The sequence below is a fragment of the Paramormyrops kingsleyae genome, chromosome 2, assembly GCF_048594095.1.
Source record: "Paramormyrops kingsleyae isolate MSU_618 chromosome 2, PKINGS_0.4, whole genome shotgun sequence".
Taxonomy (NCBI): Eukaryota; Metazoa; Chordata; class Actinopteri; order Osteoglossiformes; family Mormyridae; genus Paramormyrops; species Paramormyrops kingsleyae.
Genome location: NC_132798.1, coordinates 42,880,646 through 42,901,081, shown reverse-complemented (window position 1 = coordinate 42,901,081; position 20,436 = coordinate 42,880,646). Strand labels below are relative to the sequence as shown.

Below are 20,436 nucleotides of genomic sequence, written 5' to 3'. Positions count from 1 at the left end.
ATCGTCCGTTCGCAGGCCACTTTGGCCATGTGGTGTAGTCATAAACCGTCGCGGATGTTTACCCGAAACCGGGGCATCAAACAAAGAATAAGGATTCCTTAGACAACCCATTTCAAAATATGGCAGCAACAAACGGAGTGCCCAGTTATTTCAAATAAACCATGACCTTTTTTTAAAGTATTGAAGCACTTTTCTACCAATGTGAATAATAAACATTTTAGACAAAAAAAATCAACGAATAACGCTGGTAATTCGTTGTCAAAATGAGCGTACGGCATTAGCCCAGAAGAGGGGTGGCAATTTGCATATGTGAAAGCCTATGTGAATGAGACACAGGTCCAAAACTTTTAACTAGAGACACAATATTTAAGTAGAGGCATACCCAAGCGAAACAAGAGAAAGTGTGAAACAAGCACAACTACTTTAGCCCAAGTTTTTAAAAATGAGAAAAAGCCGTAATCAGTTTAACAGTTTTATTTCAATGTCAAAGAGAAAAAAAAACACTTCACCAAAGGCGAAGATCCATCCATAGCGGCTCTGGGTCCCGTCAGCGTAGCACAAAGCTAGCGTAATCTAGGCTGCCATTATCCAAGGAGCAGGGCCAGGCGCGTGCCACCCGTTTGAACAATGCGGGCGAAATAACTGCCTTATGGGATGCGAAGCTTGCGCATGCGCAGTGACGCAGACGCGCCTTTCAAAATGGCGGCGGCAGCAACACACGCGAAAGATCGATCTCCTGTATTTTCTTAGTTTTATTCTAAACAAGATGCCCCGATTTCATTTAAATACATTTAATAGCTGTAGGAACTAGTGAGCGGTATTTAGCAACATGCTATGTTAGAATAATGCCATCAAACGTGTCTGTTAAGCATATCACAGCGGACATACACGGAGGAAACATGGGGTAGAATCAAACAGGCCACAGGCTTTGAGATAGGCTGGCTCCCCAAGCTATTGCCCCCATTTAGCCCGAATGTCATAGACCTCTCCCCCCCCCCACATCCTGACAAAGATGTATTTAGTTGTATTTTGTTATCAGGGTGATCGTCCGTTCGCAGGCCACTTTGGCCATGTGGTGTAGTCATAAACCGTCGCGGATGTTTACCCGAAACCGGGGCATCAAACAATGAATAAGGATTCCTTAGACAACCCATTTCAAAATATGGCAGCAACAAACGGAGTGCCCAGTTATTTCAAATAAACCATGACCTTTTTTTAAAGTATTGAAGCACTTTTCTACCAATGTGAATAATAAACATTTTAGACAAAAAAAATCAACGAATAACGCTGGTAATTCGTTGTCAAAATGAGCGTACGGCATTAGCCCAGAAGAGGGGTGGCAATTTGCATATGTGAAAGCCTATGTGAATGAGACACAGGTCCAAAACTTTTAACTAGAGACACAATATTTAAGTAGAGGCATACCCAAGCGAAACAAGAGAAAGTGTGAAACAAGCACAACTACTTTAGCCCAAGTTTTTAAAAATGAGAAAAAGCCGTAATCAGTTTAACAGTTTTATTTCAATGTCAAAGAGAAAAAAAAACACTTCACCAAAGGCGAAGATCCATCCATAGCGGCTCTGGGTCCCGTCAGCGTAGCACAAAGCTAGCGTGATCTAGGCTGCCATTATCCAAGGAGCAGGGCCAGGCGCGTGCCACCCGTTTGAACAATGCGGGCGAAATAACTGCCTTATGGGATGCGAAGCTTGCGCATGCGCAGTGACGCAGACGCGCCTTTCAAAATGGCGGCGGCAGCAACACACGCGAAAGATCGATCTCCTGTATTTTCTTAGTTTTATTCTAAACAAGATGCCCCGATTTCATTTAAATACATTTAATAGCTGTAGGAACTAGTGAGCGGTATTTAGCAACATGCTATGTTAGAATAATGCCATCAAACGTGTCTGTTAAGCATATCACAGCGGACATACACGGAGGAAACATGGGGTAGAATCAAACAGGCCACAGGCTTTGAGATAGGCTGGCTCCCCAAGCTATTGCCCCCATTTAGCCCGAATGTCATAGACCTCTCCCCCCCCCCACATCCTGACAAAGATGTATTTAGTTGTATTTTGTTATCAGGGTGATCGTCCGTTCGCAGGCCACTTTGGCCATGTGGTGTAGTCATAAACCGTCGCGGATGTTTACCCGAAACCGGGGCATCAAACAAAGAATAAGGATTCCTTAGACAACCCATTTCAAAATATGGCAGCAACAAACGGAGTGCCCAGTTATTTCAAATAAACCATGACCTTTTTTTTAAAGTATTGAAGCACTTTTCTACCAATGTGAATAATAAACATTTTAGACAAAAAAAATCAACGAATAACGCTGGTAATTCGTTGTCAAAATGAGCGTACGGCATTAGCCCAGAAGAGGGGTGGCAATTTGCATATGTGAAAGCCTATGTGAATGAGACACAGGTCCAAAACTTTTAACTAGAGACACAATATTTAAGTAGAGGCATACCCAAGCGAAACAAGAGAAAGTGTGAAACAAGCACAACTACTTTAGCCCAAGTTTTTAAAAATGAGAAAAAGCCGTAATCAGTTTAACAGTTTTATTTCAATGTCAAAGAGAAAAAAAAACACTTCACCAAAGGCGAAGATCCATCCATAGCGGCTCTGGGTCCCGTCAGTGTAGCACAAAGCTAGCGTGATCTAGGCTGCCATTATCCAAGGAGCAGGGCCAGGCGCGTGCCACCCGTTTGAACAATGCGGGCGAAATAACTGCCTTATGGGATGCGAAGCTTGCGCATGCGCAGTGACGCAGACGCGCCTTTCAAAATGGCGGCGGCAGCAACACACGCGAAAGATCGATCTCCTGTATTTTCTTAGTTTTATTCTAAACAAGATGCCCCGATTTCATTTAAATACATTTAATAGCTGTAGGAACTAGTGAGCGGTATTTAGCAACATGCTATGTTAGAATAATGCCATCAAACGTGTCTGTTAAGCATATCACAGCGGACATACACGGAGGAAACATGGGGTAGAATCAAACAGGCCACAGGCTTTGAGATAGGCTGGCTCCCCAAGCTATTGCCCCCATTTAGCCCGAATGTCATAGACCTCCCCCCCCCCCCCCACATCCTGACAAAGATGTATTTAGTTGTATTTTGTTATCAGGGTGATCGTCCGTTCGCAGGCCACTTTGGCCATGTGGTGTAGTCATAAACCATCGCGGATGTTTACCCGAAACCGGGGCATCAAACAAAGAATAAGGATTCCTTAGACAACCCATTTCAAAATATGGCAGCAACAAACGGAGTGCCCAGTTATTTCAAATAAACCATGACCTTTTTTTAAAGTATTGAAGCACTTTTCTACCAATGTGAATAATAAACATTTTAGACAAAAAAAATCAACGAATAACGCTGGTAATTCGTTGTCAAAATGAGCGTACGGCATTAGCCCAGAAGAGGGGTGGCAATTTGCATATGTGAAAGCCTATGTGAATGAGACACAGGTCCAAAACTTTTAACTAGAGACACAATATTTAAGTAGAGGCATACCCAAGCGAAACAAGAGAAAGTGTGAAACAAGCACAACTACTTTAGCCCAAGTTTTTAAAAATGAGAAAAAGCCGTAATCAGTTTAACAGTTTTATTTCAATGTCAAAGAGAAAAAAAAACACTTCACCAAAGGCGAAGATCCATCCATAGCGGCTCTGGGTCCCGTCAGCGTAGCACAAAGCTAGCGTGATCTAGGCTGCCATTATCCAAGGAGCAGGGCCAGGCGCGTGCCACCCGTTTGAACAATGCGGGCGAAATAACTGCCTTATGGGATGCGAAGCTTGCGCATGCGCAGTGACGCAGACGCGCCTTTCAAAATGGCGGCGGCAGCAACACACGCGAAAGATCGATCTCCTGTATTTTCTTAGTTTTATTCTAAACAAGATGCCCCGATTTCATTTAAATACATTTAATAGCTGTAGGAACTAGTGAGCGGTATTTAGCAACATGCTATGTTAGAATAATGCCATCAAACGTGTCTGTTAAGCATATCACAGCGGACATACACGGAGGAAACATGGGGTAGAATCAAACAGGCCACAGGCTTTGAGATAGGCTGGCTCCCCAAGCTATTGCCCCCATTTAGCCCGAATGTCATAGACCTCTCCCCCCCCCCACATCCTGACAAAGATGTATTTAGTTGTATTTTGTTATCAGGGTGATCGTCCGTTCGCAGGCCACTTTGGCCATGTGGTGTAGTCATAAACCGTCGCGGATGTTTACCCGAAACCGGGGCATCAAACAAAGAATAAGGATTCCTTAGACAACCCATTTCAAAATATGGCAGCAACAAACGGAGTGCCCAGTTATTTCAAATAAACCATGACCTTTTTTTTAAAGTATTGAAGCACTTTTCTACCAATGTGAATAATAAACATTTTAGACAAAAAAAATCAACGAATAACGCTGGTAATTCGTTGTCAAAATGAGCGTACAGCATTAGCCCAGAAGAGGGGTGGCAATTTGCATATGTGAAAGCCTATGTGAATGAGACACAGGTCCCAAACTTTTAACTAGAGACACAATATTTAAGTAGAGGCATACCCAAGCGAAACAAGAGAAAGTGTGAAACAAGCACAACTATTTTAGCGGTGAGGGTAAAATGCGGACCGTTTACAAACAGCGGATTCCGTGTTTAATAGTGTTGAGGCAATGTTTTCTAGCCATTTAAGAAAGGCAGCAAAGGTTTTTTTTTATACCTTTAAACATTAACAAAAACCGCTAATGTCTTTTCTTTAAAATTTTCAAGTCTATTTCTGTCTGGTTTTTCGCGATAAGTTGCGTGAACGCCTGAGTTAGTGTGTTTTTGGGGCTTGGATACACATCGAGGTCCTGACAGAAATAATTATGTCTGCTTTCACAAACCTAAAGTTAAACTTTAAAGCCCATCGGCGTGTGTGTGTGTGTGTGTGTGTGTGCTTGTGCACATGAGCACAAGCACATGGTTCAATGTAACTGTAGCAGCTTATTCCATTCATTCATTGTGCACATACACACATACACTCACCTAAAGGATTATTAGGAACACCATACTAATATGGTGTTTGACCCCCTTTCGCCTTCAGAACTGCCTTAATTCTACGTGGCATTGATTCAACAAGGTGCTGAAAGCATTCTTTAGAAATGTTGGCCCATATTGATAGGATAGCATCTTGCAGTTGATGGAGATTTGTGGGATGCACATCCAGGGCACGAAGCTCCCGTTCCAACACATCCCGAAGATGCTCTATTGGGTTGAGATCTGGTGACTGTTGGGGCCATTGTAGTACAGTGAACTCACTGTCATGTTCAAGAAATCAATTTGAAATGATTCGAGCTTTGTGACATGGTGCATTATCCTGCTGGAAGTAGCCATCAGAGGATGGGTACATGGTGGTCATAAAGGGATGGACATGGTCAGAAACAATGCTCAGGTAGGCCGTGGCATTTAAACGATGCCCAATTGGCACTAAGGGGCCTAAAGTGTGCCAAGAAAACATCCCCCACACCATTACACCACCACCAGCAGCCTGCACAGTGGTAACAAGGCATGATGGATCCATGTTCTCATTCTGTTTACGCCAAATTCTGACTCTACCATTTGAATGTCTCAACAGAAATCGAGACTCATCAGACCAGGCAACATTTTTCCAGTCTTCAACTGTCCAATTTTGGTGAGCTCGTGCAAATTGTAGCCTCTTTTTCCTATTTGTAGTGGAGATGAGTGGTACCCGGTGGGGTCTTCTGCTGTTGTAGCCCATCCGCCTCAAGGTTGTGCGTGTTGTGGCTTCACAAATGCTTTGCTGCATACCTCGGTTGTAACGAGTGGTTATTTCAGCCAAAGTTGCTCTTCTATCAGCTTGAATCAGTCGGACCATTCTCCTCTGACCTCTAGCATCAACAAGGCATTTTCGCCCAACGGGACTGCCGCATACTGGATGTTTTTCCCTTTGCACACCATTCTTTGTAAACCCTAGAAATGGTTGTGCGTGAAAATCCCAGTAACTGAGCAGATTGTGAAATACTCAGACCGGCCCGTCTGGCACCAACAACTATGCCACGCTCAAAATTGCTTAAATCACCTTTCTTTCCCATTCTGACATTCAGTTTGGAGTTCAGGAGATTGTCTTGACCAGGACCACACCCCTAAATGCATTGAAGCAACTGCCATGTGATTGGTTGATTAGATAATTGCATTAATGAGAAATTGAACAGGTGTTCCTAATAATCCTTTAGGTGAGCATATATGCTATGTCTAGATCTCCTGGGGAAATCAAGAGTGTTGCCCACAAACATTGTTCAGCTTTTGGCCTAACATGGTCCTTGCGTGTTTTAAAGTTGCGTGAAGTGGAGTGAGGAGCATTCTGAACATCAAACTATTTTAAGATAAATTGTCTGTAACAGGAAATTTAGTTTCTCAATTTATTTCTTATATATTATTTTGTTAATTATTGAGTTCAAAGTTTTGTAGTAAATGGTGATATTGTCATCAATTTGGTGATAATGCGAGCCAAACATTTCTCGAAAATGACATTTGCATACAGTAAGTAAAACATTCTGAAATCATATTTCTATTTTATTCTGCTGCTGCTTACATGTTTACATCTCTGTCTCTCTCGCTCTCTCTCTCCAGGACAGTGAAAGTAGGACTATTTACCCTTGTTTATGTAGCTGTAGGATGGCCATAATATAGTTTCAATCCGATATCGATGTAATGCTTGTCTGTGATGATTGGTTAACATATTGATTGGTGTATTAATATAGCCGGAAAGTAATAAAACCCATTGCAATCAAGTATACAGTGCCTTATAAAAGTATTCAGTTATCATAATTTTACTCAATTACAAAGGATAGTTAAACGTTTTCCAAATGAGCATTTTATTGCATTTCCAAAGGCACTGTAACTTATTTCTGTGCCAACATTAAAATTAAATAAACTTATGATTTAATGTCGATATGAGATGACAAATTATTCACAAATGATACAGAGGTGCCACTCATTTCCACATACAGTAACTCATCACAATTGGGTGCCACTGTGCTTTTTAATGAAAAGCTGATAAAACTTAAAATGTGGTTCGGTCATGTGTGTAGTCTGTGTGTAGACAAGGAAACAGAGGCATAGTAGCTGTTATTTTTTTATTCCAAAGTCATCCAATTTGCTATTTTCCTTACATACCCACCCATTCACTCACTCACTCACTGACCCACCCACCCATTCACATACCCAAGTCTTCCGTAAGGTGTTTGCAGAACTCGCTGCAGAACCCAGGCTGTGTGAAGTTCCCCTCGTCTTCCACGCCCAATGTAGCCTATGGGACAATAAATAATAAGCAAGCATACTTAGTATCAAAACAGAGCAACAATGTTTTTCATTGCATACTTTCAAGAAAATATTCAGGACCTGACACACAATAAATTGTTCTGGTGACTTTCTTTTTGCAACCACTGACTTCAGCAACAATTGTCAACATTCTTACACAGTATGCATACCTGGTAAGCTGTTCTTATAAGTCTCTAGACAGTGCTGGCAGCATTCCAGGCGATACAATCGTCGGAATTGTGCTTGATAGGCCGCACTGTACAGTTTCCATGGGACTACACCTGTAGGTTTCAAATTTAAGAATGATTCATTAGAGTAAAATCCCTTGTTAATGGGAATACAAACATCCTAACTCAAAGGGTATTCAAATATCATAATATGTTTTATACCTACTGTCAAGCCACTGAAAATGCGCTCGGGCACGGAATGTTTCCCTTCCGACTAAGTCCCAAAAAAAGGTGACAAACAAGTGACAGCTTTAAAAAAGCTTTGTCACCCTCGAACAGGACTACTTCTAAAAGGATATCCTCCAGGACGTCGAGGGGGATCTGTGAAAGAAATCATACAAGCACGCAAATATTATTTTACAATAGTTCTGTAATATAACAAAAACAGACAAAAATAGCATGACTTCTACATTCCAACTCCAACTGCTTAAAATGAAGCTCATTGTTTTCACATTTTTGTAGGGTACAGCACAGTAAGCACAGAGAAAAAAAGAGAAAAACAGCAGGTTCAGCTGTAAGATCAGCTACATAAATACCTGTTCAATGGAGATGGAACCCATTCCTCCTCCTCTACCATCTGTGCTTTCAACACATTGAATTTTCCTAAAAGAAATTATATTGTCACAACTATTGTAAAACTATGACATATTGTAATGGTATCACATAGAGTTGACTCCACCTGAGGGCACAGGTGTAAAACAATTTGATCACGTTGGGCACCAGACCTGGAAAAAGGCAGTCATGATACTACCAGCTTGTCAGACTGAAAGGCTTATATGCATATGGGTCAGAACAATGCATCAGAGTGATAAATATTACAGCATCAACTTTGTAAGGTGTATCAATCCCCACTAGGGTTGTAACGGTATACCGGTATGGCGGTTTATTGTGATATTGACATGTACGATTATCATATCATGCACATTTGCCTATCCGCGGTTTGGAAAAAAAAAAAAGAAACCAGATCTCACCTGCGCTGCTGTGTATATGCAACTTCTTTCCGCTTTACTGCTTAGACTCCACCCATAAATGCACAGCGGCGAAAATGTCCGATAGTGGCTGCAAATTCTAATCTCTATTTCCCGCCGAAAAAAAAATTAAAATCTGCAGTATGGGAATATTTTGGGTATCCGAAAAATGATCGTGGGGTGGATATCCAGTTTGCAAGAAATGTGGACGAACAGTGGCCGCAAAAGGAGGAAATACGTCGAACATGTTCTCCCATATTCGCGAACACCATCCCTCCGTGAAGATAAAGGTAAGTTCCATTTATAACTTAAAGCCGTATTATTTCTGTGATGCAGAGGGAATCCCGGAATCCAGTCATGTAATTGGAGTCAATTACAGTATAATTCAGATGCCACGTAAAATGTCCAATTTGATAGATAGATGGATGAATAAATCAAAATATAGCTGTGCAGCAAATTAAATCGCGATGTGCGTCTGTGAATATACAGCGCAAAAAGGCTGCCGCTTGCTCATTAACCAACTACCCCCCCCCCCCCCCCCACACACACACACACACACACACACACACACACACACACACACACACACACAGCGGCACAGATGATTATTTTGTCCTCCAGGTTCGTGTGCCGCCCCCCATAGAATCCCTCCCGGCGCCCTCCCAACTTCATCCCTTATCGTCTCCGCTCGCCCATCCTCTAGAAAAACGCTTTATTTAGATTATTTTTGTTTTCCTCCAAGTTCGTGTGCCGCCCCCCACGTGACATGAAAAAGTGCCGCCCCGGGCGGCTGCCCCGTTCGCCCATGCCTAAAACCGCCACTGCATGATGGTCATGGTTTTTAAAGCGTCTGCTGTCTCATTCACTATGTGAAGACGTGAACACATGAACATATCCAGAGCTACTCTCAAGAGAACACTTAATGATCATTTTATAATTTTATTTAAAAGAATAATCATCAAATACACTAACTGAAAACTCATAGGTGTTTAGTACAAGTGGACACATTCTCTCACCTCAGCGGTCAAGATTGAGCCCTGAAAATCTCAACATGCTTACATTTCTTCATCATAATCTGACCTGAAAAAAAGCAAAGAAATGCATGCTGCTATGATAATCTCAGGAAAATATTAACAAACATGACCCTGCACATATTGCTCTCCCATATATGCTGTTAAAGAGGAAGGACAGTTTGATTTATTCTTGTCTAATATAAAGAGAAATAACTTATTCCTTATTTTGTTCAAATGGGAGATGCGCAGCTTTATTTTATTTATTTTTCCCCCAAAAGTTAGACTCATACTTCCATAAGTTTTTTTTATTTTCATTAAAAAAAAGTTTGTTACAATAAACCATGTTCATCCAAAAACCATATCTCTTTTTATTCATTTAAGGGTCATTGTAGCTGATGATTATACTAATAATAATGATAGTTTAATACCGTATACCACGAAACCGTGATATTTTCTGAGACGATTATCATACCGTGAAAATCTCATACCGTTACAACCCTAATCCCCACCTTCAGATCAGATCACTAAGACCAATTAATCTGACTCCATTAAATTATGCTGCTGTTTGTAATAGGGTCAGTGGTGGCCTAATGGATAGGGAAGTGCACTTGTAATCGAAAGGTGCCACTGAAGTACCCTGAGCAAGGTACCACCCCCAAGCACTGCTCTCCTCTGCAATGTCATGGTGTCATATAGGTTAAATGCAGAGTACACATTTTGTTGTTGTGCACTGTGTGCTGTGGTGTGTCAATGACAACTAATCACTTCACTTATATGCCATGCACTACGAGGCATCACAGAAAATATTTAAAAAGTATGACACAAAAGGAATTCTATTACTGATTAATGAATAGTTTGTTTCCAAGTTATAAATAATATAATAACCGATACATTAGATGTTAAAAGTTATAACACCCATAAACAATGACAACTGTATTACATGAAATGGTTGCCAATTGTTAAATGGTTTCCAAATTTGCGACTAAGAGAGCCCATGCGGCAATCAATCAAATGAGTCAATCAATATATAAACAAACAAACAAATACGGAGGAACAAAACATAAAACATGCACCTCTGAGTCTCTGATTTCCGATCGGGCACTTGTGTGCTCCAGATGTGGTAGTCCCCAGCAGTCATCACTGCACACTGGTAGATCTCCTGTCATACATATCAGACCATGCATGAAAATATTAACCAAATAAGTGTTTCACCACATTTCTGTGATACTGAGCCATCTTATGAAGCATATAACACTTTCTTAGGGTGGCTGAAGGTTGGTATACATTTAGCTGCAGATCAAGTACCCACTGCAAACATACATAAGTATACATATTCTAAAAAACATGGATGTGTTAAGGTTTTTATTAAGTTGTACAACCAGGCCCTCAAAAAATATATATTGTCTTCATACCAGGGGATGCTGCAGTTGTCATACCATGAGCTGGTGCTGCTGTTGTTGTTTGTGCTTGTTCGGCTGGTGCTTCAGCTGGTGCTGCAAAAAAGCACATTTTAAACCAAATGATTTAGAATGAGTTAAATCGGTTGTACTGCATGCATTTCTCATCAACGCTATGCTGTCTAGCATTTCTGACAGATTTGTAAGTTATAGCTTTATGATCTTTCAAATTGCAAAATAAACATGAGGAATCACCTACAATTAAAAGACAAATATAACTTCACGGCACCGGACAGCAAAATTACATAAACATGACATAAACATGACATTACCACTAATAATTTAGAATGAGGGTGGAATACATACCCAAAACTGTCTGACCATTGGAATTTAACTGTATGTCCACTCCTTTGCCCAATCTCTTCTTCATGCTTTCTATGGTTCTTGAATTTCTAGCATTGTTGTAGTGACACAAAATATTTCGCATCAAAAAGACATGCGATGAGGGAGTCATCATGTTGAGAAAATGATTGTTTTTCCTCATTCCAGCAAAGAGCTGTTCAGCACACGGGCTGTTGATCCAACCACGTAACTCTGGGACCAGTTCCACCTTTCGCAAGACATCCCTGGCATCTTTTGAGTTTGCCTCATGAAATCTATCATAAAGAGCATAATGCTCAGACGATCCAGTTATAGGGTGGCCATTTTCATCAGGAACTGGCTTCTTGGTGACTAGCCATGGCAAGCTCACTTTTATCTGTCCAGTAGTGGCACATCTGATGTTATCTTCAGTAGGCTCAAGTAACCTACCCCCATGAGGTTTGAAGGGTAATGATTCTGGATCTCTTAGGTTGGTATGTGTTGCCAACCCTCTCGCAAAATCATATAATACAATGTTTGGAAAATGTTTCATCGACAATAAAAGGTCAGCAAAGTCCCGGGGGCTCTCAGCCCTTATGTTGAACTTAACACCATACACCACAGCACAAGGACAGGTGACCACAGCCCATCCACCTGTTTAAGGAAACTGTAAATCAGAGTGCAACCATTCCAAGTAATGAAACTAAGAACTGTCTGTAAAAACGGTCTCTCAGTAATAGAACACAACTTACCAGAAGCTCCCCAGATCTGTGAAAACACCTTATCATAACTCGCTCTGTTCTTCATTTCTTGTTGAAGTCTCGTTACCAGGTCCATCCGTGAGCCTTTGGGGTCTATGCCACACTGTCGGCACAGAGCACGCACAGCTTCCATCTATAATGAACATTAGTATAGTTGGTCTGGCGTGGTTCAAAAACACACATCTTTGACAAAACTGACAAAAATTGACTTAAGTTCAGTACCTTGAGCTTAAGAAGTTCATCAGTCAGTCGGTCCTCTGTGAGGTTAAACTCAGATTCCTCCTTTGCACTACAAGCAGAATACACTTCTTTGTATTCAGTGTTGAGTACAACATCCCTATCTCTTGTGTGAGGACCAATCCACGGAGCCCAACTATGGTAACTGGGATGGACGACAAATGGGTTTGACTTGTTGCCTTTAAATGATGTTAGAAAATATTATTAACATAACAGTACATTATTCCACGATAAACAAAGTAAATGCTAGAATACTGTCATCCCACCTAGAACATTGTGCGGACTGTACTTACTTGGGACCAACCCACGGCTGATCATTTCAAGGGAAACCATCTCCCAGAAATTTTCAACACTTACCTTTCCATCAAAAGTCTGAGATGGTTCCTCAATGCTGCTCACTAAGGAAAGCAAGACTTAAGTAAGCATGTTCCAAACAGTCATAGCTGGATATGTGGTGCTTGAAACAATGTAAGACTAAGAAAATGAATAAATGTGTTCACTTACCAGGCATGCTAAAAACGCCCTTCTCATGAAGGTCCATCACAACAGATACTGGATGATAACCACACGATACACAAGCATATGTGTAACCGAGGTCTGACAGTGCTTCAAAGCTTAAATAAGCCTGCAGGACCCTTTCCCTGGATGGATAGGTTTTACCAGAGGTCTTCTCCAACACATCCATGGCACTCCCTACTGCCTGATGAGTCTGTGAAATTGATGTATGACATTTAAAGGCTTTACAATATATTATTTTGATAAAGTATTCGTAATTGTTTTAAATGATTAAAACAACAGAACATGGTTCCTACCTGAAGTGTATTGCGTAGAAAATGGCACATGTATATGGACAGAAGTGTGTGGTCATCGAAATTGTGGACACCATCAGTCCACTCCTGGTATCGATATGCCATACCACACCTGTAGCACCATTTTCTGTACACTGAAATTCCTAATGGACACAAGCACCAGTAAATGTTACACATTTATCTTTCACCATTTTACACTGTGACATGTCTCTATACTTTGCACAGTACTAAAAGCCAGTGTATGAAATTATCTCAGTAAGCATACAAGTGTGAATTGCTGGGAAGGAGGCTAAGCTGCTGATAGTGGAAGTCATGGCTACACTGACATTTACAGTACATGTAGTGAGTAATGAAATGTTAAAATATCGATAATAAATATTTAAATAAAGAGAGAACATACCTTCTATGACATCAGTGATTGTTAGGATTTTAGCCTTAGATGTAATCAGCACAGGTTCGCTTAGAGGAGTGGGCTCTAAACATTCTGAGCAAAAGGTTTCTGATGGTATGAAGTGCACAGGGAAATGAATGGTCTTGACCACGTCTGAGGGGAAAATCGCAGGCAGTTTCTTCTTATGAAAAATGTATTGAACCATCCGCGACAGATTTTTGCCTTCAGGTGAGTATGGAGCTCCTTCTTCTAGGTCAAAACTTTCCATGTCAATTGGAAAATGTTCTGTGATGTTCTCCTCCACACTTCTGGTTTTTCTGAAGAGTGCCTGGTCTGTTTCAAATAAATGCCACTTGGCAACATATTTAGGTATGCATGACTGCCTTGGGTTCGCGCAAGGACAATGCCATGAAATGATTTTAGAATTGTACCTTACCACCACTCTGCCAAGCCGGCTGTAATAGGAGATAGTTGACTCGTATACAGAAATGTGCTTTTTGTAGGGGGGTCCACACACAGTCACCAGACAGGACAACGGGACTCCTGCATCATTTGCTTCTCTCTGACGTACCAAACACCTTTCCTTTTTGTCTTCCCCAAACCACTTGTCATGTACCATCACCTGCAAAACATCCTCTGTAAGTGATGGAGTGTCCATTCTGGCTGGAGGGCAGTACACGAGGGACTGAATGTGGTGGCACTCAAATGGACGAAGGTTTGACCTCTCTGCAAACTCTGCATTAATTCTGCAGATATCCAGCTCACACATTGTTTTTTGTTCAGGACCCCATGTCCTTTTAATGACACGTACTGGTGTGCTGGGTGCTATAAAAGACTTTGCTACTGCAAACACTCCATTTGTGTAATCAACACACTGAGCACTGAGGTGGTTCTGTGCCGTAATGTCCATTTTGATGGGAGTGTGACGTCTTCGAAGATGTATCCGTAGGTTCCGTCTATTAAGGATTAGGCCACAGCTAGTACACTTCACTGTTTTCTGCTTTCTTTGGGTGAGGGGGTGGTAGTGCTGGTGCTGCTGAGGAGCCAGGATCAGAGGAACATGAAGAAAGTGAGGGGTGGAGGATGGGGACTGGGGGAGGGGGACATGCAGCTTCAGAAGCAGTAAAGGAGGGAGCAGGAGAGGCGGGAGGTGACTGATGCGCTTCCGTTGTGGTTGGCTTGGTTTCACTGATGCATTGGGATACATGATGTTTAAACTGGTCTTTGCGTATTATTGTTTGGCTGCAATAAAGACAATGAAAGTGTCCTGTGGGTCTGCAATAATTGTTGCATTTGCTGATGAAGAAACCTGCAAGACGGCAACATGAAGACCAAAGCTATCAACAGAAAAGAAAGGTATACACAGAACGGGACTGGGGGAGTGAGGTCAGGAGTAGCTGATCAGAAAGTTACAGTGTCAAACAAAACACAAACATAGGTAAATTAGCTTACCAATATTCACATGACTTCAGGGACTCCCACTAAGGAACTCCACATCATTTTGTCTATCTTGATTGTAAGAAGTGCATTCTACATTTAAGCATGTGTATGTTTTAAAACCACCAAAATCAATAGACCAATAAACATCATTAGGAATTACCTCTATGCTGTACTGCATGTCTCACGTGGCTCTGAATGTGTGTTGTAAATTTGAATTGTTGGTCAGTTGCATAAGTGCAGCATGGGCATCTGAACACACCGTCTAGGCAAAACCTTGTTGCATCAGGACTGGCCTGTAAATGCGTTGGATGCTTTAAAACATAAACAATAAAACATTGTGTAAACTTACTGTTACTCTGAGGTGCACGCTCATTCTAACAACATAACATGCATGCAGAAGTAATGCAGCTTGTAAGGTTATCAGGCTGTGATATCGATAAAATATCTTATAGAGCATTCATATCATCAGCATTAACTTGAGTATCCTGAGCATCATAATATAGCCTAAACATCTGCATAATTAACAATCATAATATACTATTTTTACATAAATACCATTGAGGTTGTTGGTGTAATTTAATAATATATCGGTCACATACTCCATAACTCTTAATAAAACAATTCGGTCATCATAATCAGAAAAACTCAAAAGCACCTGTCGTAGTCTGTTTTCTACATATGCATTTGTGATAAATATTTTGCAATATTGTCATATAATTTTTAGGACATAAGGCCCAGACCTGCGGTCCCTGAAACAAAAGAGAAACAACCTAGCAGCAAAACGTACCGTCTGCGTTTTCTAGTGTTACGCCCTAAAACAAAACATATATACATGATTTATTTATTCAAATTTCATTTTAGTCTATTCAATGTGTTACCCTTCTCATGTTCTGAATCTAAGGGCATTTCAAGTCCGGAAATTTTAACTAGAGACACAATATTTAAGTAGAGGCATACCCAATTTCATTTTAGTCTATTCAATGTGTTACCCTTCTCATGTTCTGAATCTAAGGGCATTTCAAGTCCGGAAATTTTAACTAGAGACACAATATTTAAGTAGAGGCATACCCAAGCGAAACAAGAGAAAGTGTGAAACAAGCACAACTACTTTAGCCCAAGTTTTTAAAAATGAGAAAAAGCCGTAATCAGTTTAACAGTTTTATTTCAATGTCAAAGAGAAAAAAAAACACTTCACCAAAGGCGAAGATCCATCCATAGCGGCTCTGGGTCCCGTCAGTGTAGCACAAAGCTAGCGTGATCTAGGCTGCCATTATCCAAGGAGCAGGGCCAGGCGCGTGCCACCCGTTTGAACAATGCGGGCGAAATAACTGCCTTATGGGATGCGAAGCTTGCGCATGCGCAGTGACGCAGACGCGCCTTTCAAAATGGCGGCGGCAGCAACACACGCGAAAGATCGATCTCCTGTATTTTCTTAGTTTTATTCTAAACAAGATGCCCCGATTTCATTTAAATACATTTAATAGCTGTAGGAACTAGTGAGCGGTATTTAGCAACATGCTATGTTAGAATAATGCCATCAAACGTGTCTGTTAAGCATATCACAGCGGACATACACGGAGGAAACATGGGGTAGAATCAAACAGGCCACAGGCTTTGAGATAGGCTGGCTCCCCAAGCTATTGCCCCCATTTAGCCCGAATGTCATAGACCTCTCCCCCCCCCCACATCCTGACAAAGATGTATTTAGTTGTATTTTGTTATCAGGGTGATCGTCCGTTCGCAGGCCACTTTGGCCATGTGGTGTAGTCATAAACCGTCGCGGATGTTTACCCGAAACCGGGGCATCAAACAAAGAATAAGGATTCCTTAGACAACCCATTTCAAAATATGGCAGCAACAAACGGAGTGCCCAGTTATTTCAAATAAACCATGACCTTTTTTTAAAGTATTGAAGCACTTTTCTACCAATGTGAATAATAAACATTTTAGACAAAAAAAATCAACGAATAACGCTGGTAATTCGTTGTCAAAATGAGCGTACGGCATTAGCCCAGAAGAGGGGTGGCAATTTGCATATGTGAAAGCCTATGTGAATGAGACACAGGTCCAAAACTTTTAACTAGAGACACAATATTTAAGTAGAGGCATACCCAAGCGAAACAAGAGAAAGTGTGAAACAAGCACAACTACTTTAGCCCAAGTTTTTAAAAATGAGAAAAAGCCGTAATCAGTTTAACAGTTTTATTTCAATGTCAAAGAGAAAAAAAAACACTTCACCAAAGGCGAAGATCCATCCATAGCGGCTCTGGGTCCCGTCAGCGTAGCACAAAGCTAGCGTGATCTAGGCTGCCATTATCCAAGGAGCAGGGCCAGGCGCGTGCCACCCGTTTGAACAATGCGGGCGAAATAACTGCCTTATGGGATGCGAAGCTTGCGCATGCGCAGTGACGCAGACGCGCCTTTCAAAATGGCGGCGGCAGCAACACACGCGAAAGATCGATCTCCTGTATTTTCTTAGTTTTATTCTAAACAAGATGCCCCGATTTCATTTAAATACATTTAATAGCTGTAGGAACTAGTGAGCGGTATTTAGCAACATGCTATGTTAGAATAATGCCATCAAACGTGTCTGTTAAGCATATCACAGCGGACATACACGGAGGAAACATGGGGTAGAATCAAACAGGCCACAGGCTTTGAGATAGGCTGGCTCCCCAAGCTATTGCCCCCATTTAGCCCGAATGTCATAGACCTCTCCCCCCCCCCACATCCTGACAAAGATGTATTTAGTTGTATTTTGTTATCAGGGTGATCGTCCGTTCGCAGGCCACTTTGGCCATGTGGTGTAGTCATAAACCGTCGCGGATGTTTACCCGAAACCGGGGCATCAAACAATGAATAAGGATTCCTTAGACAACCCATTTCAAAATATGGCAGCAACAAACGGAGTGCCCAGTTATTTCAAATAAACCATGACCTTTTTTTAAAGTATTGAAGCACTTTTCTACCAATGTGAATAATAAACATTTTAGACAAAAAAAATCAACGAATAACGCTGGTAATTCGTTGTCAAAATGAGCGTACGGCATTAGCCCAGAAGAGGGGTGGCAATTTGCATATGTGAAAGCCTATGTGAATGAGACACAGGTCCAAAACTTTTAACTAGAGACACAATATTTAAGTAGAGGCATACCCAAGCGAAACAAGAGAAAGTGTGAAACAAGCACAACTACTTTAGCCCAAGTTTTTAAAAATGAGAAAAAGCCGTAATCAGTTTAACAGTTTTATTTCAATGTCAAAGAGAAAAAAAAACACTTCACCAAAGGCGAAGATCCATCCATAGCGGCTCTGGGTCCCGTCAGCGTAGCACAAAGCTAGCGTGATCTAGGCTGCCATTATCCAAGGAGCAGGGCCAGGCGCGTGCCACCCGTTTGAACAATGCGGGCGAAATAACTGCCTTATGGGATGCGAAGCTTGCGCATGCGCAGTGACGCAGACGCGCCTTTCAAAATGGCGGCGGCAGCAACACACGCGAAAGATCGATCTCCTGTATTTTCTTAGTTTTATTCTAAACAAGATGCCCCGATTTCATTTAAATACATTTAATAGCTGTAGGAACTAGTGAGCGGTATTTAGCAACATGCTATGTTAGAATAATGCCATCAAACGTGTCTGTTAAGCATATCACAGCGGACATACACGGAGGAAACATGGGGTAGAATCAAACAGGCCACAGGCTTTGAGATAGGCTGGCTCCCCAAGCTATTGCCCCCATTTAGCCCGAATGTCATAGACCTCTCCCCCCCCCCACATCCTGACAAAGATGTATTTAGTTGTATTTTGTTATCAGGGTGATCGTCCGTTCGCAGGCCACTTTGGCCATGTGGTGTAGTCATAAACCGTCGCGGATGTTTACCCGAAACCGGGGCATCAAACAAAGAATAAGGATTCCTTAGACAACCCATTTCAAAATATGGCAGCAACAAACGGAGTGCCCAGTTATTTCAAATAAACCATGACCTTTTTTTTAAAGTATTGAAGCACTTTTCTACCAATGTGAATAATAAACATTTTAGACAAAAAAAATCAACGAATAACGCTGGTAATTCGTTGTCAAAATGAGCGTACGGCATTAGCCCAGAAGAGGGGTGGCAATTTGCATATGTGAAAGCCTATGTGAATGAGACACAGGTCCAAAACTTTTAACTAGAGACACAATATTTAAGTAGAGGCATACCCAAGCGAAACAAGAGAAAGTGTGAAACAAGCACAACTACTTTAGCCCAAGTTTTTAAAAATGAGAAAAAGCCGTAATCAGTTTAACAGTTTCATTTCAATGTCAAAGAGAAAAAAAAACACTTCACCAAAGGCGAAGATCCATCCATAGCGGCTCTGGGTCCCGTCAGCGTAGCACAAAGCTAGCGTGATCTAGGCTGCCATTATCCAAGGAGCAGGGCCAGGCGCGTGCCACCCGTTTGAACAATGCGGGCGAAATAACTGCCTTATGGGATGCGAAGCTTGCGCATGCGCAGTGACGCAGACGCGCCTTTCAAAATGGCGGCGGCAGCAACACACGCGAAAGATCGATCTCCTGTATTTTCTTAGTTTTATTCTAAACAAGATGCCCCGATTTCATTTAAATACATTTAATAGCTGTAGGAACTAGTGAGCGGTATTTAGCAACATGCTATGTTAGAATAATGCCATCAAACGTGTCTGTTAAGCATATCACAGCGGACATACACGGAGGAAACATGGGGTAGAATCAAACAGGCCACAGGCTTTGAGATAGGCTGGCTCCCCAAGCTATTGCCCCCATTTAGCCCGAATGTCATAGACCTGCCCCGCCCCACATCCTGACAAAGATGTATTTAGTTGTATTTTGTTATCAGGGTGATCGTCCGTTCGCAGGCCACTTTGGCCATGTGGTGTAGTCATAAACCGTCGCGGATGTTTACCCGAAACCGGGGCATCAAACAAAGAATAAGGATTCCTTAGACAACCCATTTCAAAATATGGCAGCAACAAACGGAGTGCCCAGTTATTTCAAATAAACCATGACCTTTTTTTAAAGTATTGAAGCACTTTTCTACCAATGTGAATAATAAACATTTTAGACAAAAAAAATCAACGAATAACGCTGGCAATTCGTTGTCAAAATGAGCGTACGGCATTAGCCCAGAAGAGGGGTGGCAATTTGCATATGTGAAAGCCTATGTGAATGAGACACAGGTCCCAAACTTTTAACTAGAGACACAATATTTAAGTAGAGGCATACCCAAGCGAAACAAGAGAAAGTGTGAAACAAGCACAACTATTTTAGCGGTGAGGGTAAAATGCGGACCGTTTACAAACAGCGGATTCCGTGTTTAATAGTGTTGAGGCAATGTTTTCTAGCCATTTAAGAAAGGCAGCAAAGGTTTTTTTTTATACCTTTAAACATTAACAAAAACCGCTAATGTCTTTTCTTTAAAATTTTCAAGTCTATTTCTGTCTGGTTTTTCGCGATAAGTTGCGTGAACGCCTGAGTTAGTGTGTTTTTGGGGCTTGGATACA

The 20,436-nt window shown here is 41.5% G+C and overlaps 2 protein-coding genes across 2 annotated transcripts; both read right to left on the bottom strand.

Annotated features, from left to right (window-relative positions):
* Nucleotides 1-7,129: 7,129 nt before the first annotated feature.
* On the bottom strand, nt 7,130-12,477 carry LOC140587743 (uncharacterized; the record flags this gene model as incomplete). Its single annotated transcript, XM_072709270.1, has 10 exons — nt 7,130-7,305; nt 7,487-7,597; nt 7,710-7,864; nt 8,080-8,146; nt 9,528-9,591; nt 10,598-10,683; nt 10,937-11,017; nt 11,288-11,935; nt 12,034-12,175; nt 12,265-12,477. Coding segments are annotated over 6 exons (1,182 nt in total), but the record flags the coding sequence as incomplete, so codon positions are not given.
* LOC140587742 (uncharacterized) lies at nt 12,350-14,512 on the bottom strand (the record flags this gene model as incomplete). The annotated part of the gene is made up of 4 exons (XM_072709269.1): nt 12,350-12,677; nt 12,784-12,988; nt 13,092-13,231; nt 13,489-14,512. Coding segments are annotated over 4 exons (1,521 nt in total), but the record flags the coding sequence as incomplete, so codon positions are not given.
* Nucleotides 14,513-20,436: the final 5,924 nt, after the last annotated feature.